The 5,000-nt window shown below is 38.9% G+C and overlaps 1 protein-coding gene across 2 annotated transcripts in view; it reads left to right on the forward strand.

Moving 5' to 3' along the window:
• Positions 1-5,000, forward strand: part of LOC136851638 (uncharacterized) — a 1,500,098-nt gene that overhangs the window by 660,262 nt on the left and 834,836 nt on the right. For both annotated transcript variants that reach the window (XM_067126036.1, XM_067126037.1), the window contains exon 5: positions 2,613-3,684. In XM_067126036.1, the coding sequence (XP_066982137.1) occupies positions 2,613-3,684 (1,072 nt within the window). The remainder of the gene's footprint in view (positions 1-2,612; positions 3,685-5,000) is intronic.

Consider the following 5,000-nt stretch of genomic DNA (forward strand, 5'->3'; position numbering starts at 1 on the left):
AGAATGACTGAATATCATAGAAAGATATAGAAAGGTCTAATATCTACCTGTTGGTAGGGTTAGGTATAGGTTTCGTACACACCATTCTTCGCCCATAAGGTACAAAGAGTACCTTTTTGCACCTGCCCTGGCCTCCTCTTCCTCCTCCTCCTCCTCCTCCTCCTCCTCCTCCTCCTCCTCCTCCTCCTCCTCGCCTCGAGGCGCTTCTCCGCATCCCTCCAACCTGCTCCTCCACCGCCCATCTGACCCTCTTCCTCTTATGTGCCCTGCTCATAATGCAAGTACCCCCATGATCTCTCTCTCTCTCTCTCTCTCTCTCTCTCTCTCTCTCTCTCTCTGAACACACACTCACATACGAACAATTATTCACTAACCTTCAAACTAATAAGATACTAACTAATCTCTCCAGGCACACAGTGCATTAAATCTCTCAGTCGCAGTAATATGATGATGCCCTATTCCAAGAAACACATCTTAGATGCATTTTCTCTCTCTCTCTCTCTCTCTCTCTCTCTCTCTCTCTCTCTCCACACACATATACGCAGTTTCACCATTCTCTCTCTCTCTCTCTCTCTCTCTCTCTCTCTCTCTCTCTCTCTCTCTCTCTCTCTCTGCGTTGGAAGGATGAGCTTGAACTTCTCCCGTCTTACCTTTGTTACACAACCTTTCTTCGTCAAGGGACCTCTCTTTGCGTAACTGGTGAAAGAGAAAATGGGCATCGCTTTCATATCTTCCTTGCCTAGTGGGTATGTTAGAATAAACAGATCAGCGACTTTGGTAATATTGTAGTGAAGAATCGTCTAGGTGGGATACAGTTCATGTAAGTACGTCTCTAAACTTCGAACTGTCTTACGAGTGGTTTTTATTTATTTCATTTCTTTCAAAGAGATATTTACACTTCGTATGTGTCCGGCACTTTTTGTATAGTATAATCTTCACATTCTTTTATTCTGAATTATAGATTTTTTAAAGTTTAATTTAGCCAGGATGGTGGTTGGTTGTCAGTTTTCATTGCAATTGTGAATGTCTGTTTAGATAAGGATCGTGATTATTGTTTGTTAGTAGATGAAGAATGATTAATTCCCAATCACATATTGAATTGAATTCTTATTTATTTTTTCTTAATACTTTTATCGATTTTATTTTTGTGAATAGCTTCCCTTTTATGGAAATAATAAACACGTTTATAAAATGGTGTCCCTCGAGGTTTGGTTATTCATTGTGGTTTGTATAACTTTATGAATCTTATTCAGTTTAATCTAACTAGATTACTAATGTTACTTAGGATCAAATTTTCTTGCCTGTTGAGTATGAGTTCTTGCAAGCTATCAGTTGCATATTTATATAAGATTGTATTTATGAATTTTTACAGTTAGTAATAAAATAAGTATTGCTTTCCATCATTTATTCACCATGTCTTTGCATGCAGTGTCGTTCATCCCTGTTTAAACGCATTCCTTAACGGATAGACTGTGGAAGTTGAAGAATAAAAGTAGCTTCTTATATAACAAGTCCGAATGGAAACAGATGATCATGAAGATTTAGGAAGCAAGTCGTCGTTCTGCCGTTCTTAAGAGAGTTGTGTCATCGTTGTTCTACTTCCAGCAGGGAAGGAAGAGGAGTCCCTTCTTCCCAGGAGAGCTTAAAAGCGTGGAAGAATCTTCCAGCCTTATCAAGCTCAAGCAAAGGCACGCTGGAAAGAGCACTGCCGATCCTCTTATTATATTTGTGGGAGCATGAGAGGATCTGGCATTCATAAATGTGTTATAAGCCAATTTCCACGCGAGGGGAAGGGAGGGAGCTCCTTTGGATTTCGGAGGGGTCATAGGATGGAAGTTAGAACTGAGCGTCAGAGAGATGAAGGTACCAAAGGAAAAAGAAAGAATGAATGGAGATCGGGTTGATGGCGTGAAAGAGGATCATGGAACATCGTTTTTCTGCTACCACTACGACTATACCACTAGTGGTAGTGAGACTACCACTTCAGTTACTGGTGTCCGCACTGGATCTGGAAGTGTTGGTTTGGGTTGTTCGTGTTGTTTTTTCTTATCAAGTTATTTTCATATTTTGTTAGGAACGGTGATAATTTTTTTACTACTTCTAGTAGGACTGCTACTGTTGTTCTGAGTGGATTTGTTCTTTTTTAGTTGGTGGTTTTGTTCACATCAGTTCTTCTGATAACGATTCATTTTCTTATTAATTTTGGCTCATAAGTAATTTTTATTTATCCTGTATCTCCCATTAACGTTTCTGTCGCGTAACGAGTTGCGCAGCATCTGCCAATGATTCCTTTCTCTTAACCCGAAATATAAGAGAGATGGAATGTGAAGTGCATTAATTTTTACTTTTAATGAATTAGCCTTGTATTAGTCGCCATCTTGGTCTTATTTTGGACCCTTGGCTGCTTTGACGAATGAAATTACAGTAAAACGCTTTTTAGAAATTTTGTCGATTAGAACTATCAAAACCAACTGACGATCTTATTACTTTGAGCTATCGTAAAATAGTGACACAGTTTACAGTTAACGATAGATTTCTTAACACATCATGTAGTCGATACTAATGAAAGTTAATTTTAAAAATACAATTTTCTTTTTTTTTTTTCATTTCAGGTCCTAGTGACTTGCTGGCAGTAGACGAGGGTGGCAACGCTTTTGCTTATGCCCACCTTTCCGTAGCTGAAGCAGTTACATCCCAGTCAACCCAAGAACTAGATGATGTTAATGTTACGTCTACAACTACATCAGCTTTCCATGATGAGATCTGTCCTAACGGGATCATTACTTGGAACTGGGATTTTGGGGATGAGATGGAAGGACGACCTCTTCCGAAAAACGGCGGCATAAGTAGAAACAAAAGAGGTGCTTTGGCGTGGCCTGACGAAAATTACGAAGAAAGGAAAAGTTTCAGAAGAAACTTCGGTAAAATTATGCCTGAATACACTGGAGAAGAAGTAACTAAACGGAAAAGTAACGGAGATGAACTTATGGAGAAATATGCTGAGTCTCGTATTTCTACAGAACCAGCTGATGAACATGTAAAAGAGTTAGGCAGTAGTGAAAATGCCCCTATGTCTGCCGGCCTGTTGACAGAAATGGCCGTCCAGCAGGCGAATGGTCAAAATAAAAAACTAGAGGAAATGGCTAAGCTCTCAGAAGAGGGGCACAAATTCCCAGGCGATGGGTCTCCAGGGAGTGATGGCGTGTTTCACACTACCTTGATGTCAGAGGGAGTTTTTAGTATGTCCGGGTCGTCTTCGCCCTCTCCCTCTCCATCTTCTCCTTCTCCTCGACCTGAAAAACCAACACCTACAACTGCAGGTGATTTAGAAGAAGATTCTTACTCTCCGAATCCCACTGTATCTTCTATTATCGATCCTCCCGCGGTGTCCATCTATCAAGATGGTTCTTCAAGCACCGTCGACGATCTGTCATCCAGCACCAGTGATTCAGACATCTTCGGTAGTCCAGGCATCTATACCTCAGATGACAGCTCTCCGACTCCAGTCGCTCCCGATACTTTTAAAACTACTGCTTTGCCAACAATGAAAGTCGATCACGTATATCACGAGAGTGGTATATATGACTTTACCGCCGTACTGTACTGTGATGGAGTGCCAATACGGCAGAAAGTTGTCGATGCTGCGTTTACTGTCATGGTACCTCTTGAGGATGTGAAGATTAGGTAAGTCCCCACCTTAATTCTTTAAAGATACGTTCCCTGTTACTGCAGACTGTTATTGTTCTTTTCGGAGATTACTTACAGGATTATTAATCATATGCCATCATGTTCGTAACCTCAGTTTTTATACCACTTCTGAACCATCCTCCCTCAGAATGTTTGGGTGTGTGAATAATTCTTTCGACCTACTTTATTTCATACTCGCCCCAAAACTTCAGTTAAGTTACATGGAAATTATCACTGACATTGTTGCTATTGCTACAGTTCAAGAAAACATTACCGTTATAATGATAATCTTAATATTGTATCATTATTGTAATTTTTCATGGTGAAGGTAGTTTAAATCTGTCACTAAACTATTGATCTTTGCATGGTGCTACAGTTCTGATGTCAGTTATGTACGGTTTGACCTTCAGATGTTTACCTGAACTGAGCAGTTCCCCAAAAATGATATTCCACCCCCAATCCCCGTTGTTGTCTAAGTGCACAAATGATAGGTAACCCTTCTTCCTGTCGTGTTCACTACATTTATATTCTGAATCATGAATTATAATGTATGTCTTCCATTATCATAAGTCTCTTTATGCTCTAAATCGGAATATCGTTCAGTGCGTCTGTGATATCTAAGAAGTATGAGGAACAACGACGCTAGACGTTTTCTTTTCTTATAATCTCAAGGTTATAAATGCTTTACATTTTTATTCTCTTACTGTTTTGTTTGTAAACTGCTCAGTTGGCCGTTTTGTATTGAAATGGCGGTCACAAATTGGTTTTAGAAAAGTTATTAAACTTTTTACTAGGTAATACGTTCTGGACGTTCATTCTACGTTAGTTTTATTCATCTCGTGATTATTTGATAAAGAACTTTTAAAGGTTGAATGGTCTATTGTTGAAATAGAAATCATCATCCTTATCGTCATAGTCAATAATTTCATTTTCGTTTCTAATGCTTCAGTTGCTGTTATGGTTCTTGATGGTGTTTGCTTTTTGTGTATTATGCGCAAAGAAATATCTGGAAGTCATTTTAGTTGCTTATCCTTTGAATTTGCTTTTATGTATATGCTGATGTGGCAAGTAGCTACTTCCCCTATCCAGCCTAGGTAACAAGATTTGCTTACCGACTGATAAAAAATATTTGACATTATAGTTCCAAAGGTCACTAGCTCCTAGATAATACCACAAAAAAAAAAAATAAATAAAGAGTAGTAGACTTACTGTGACTATTTACATTTCATGTCCACTAATAATTATTGACGAAATTCCAGATTCGCTTGTGTCTTATCCTTAAATACAAAATGATATCTTTTAAAAGTTCAGTC

The sequence above is a fragment of the Macrobrachium rosenbergii genome, chromosome 23 (genome assembly GCF_040412425.1).
Source record: "Macrobrachium rosenbergii isolate ZJJX-2024 chromosome 23, ASM4041242v1, whole genome shotgun sequence".
Lineage (NCBI taxonomy): Eukaryota > Metazoa > Arthropoda > Malacostraca > Decapoda > Palaemonidae > Macrobrachium > Macrobrachium rosenbergii.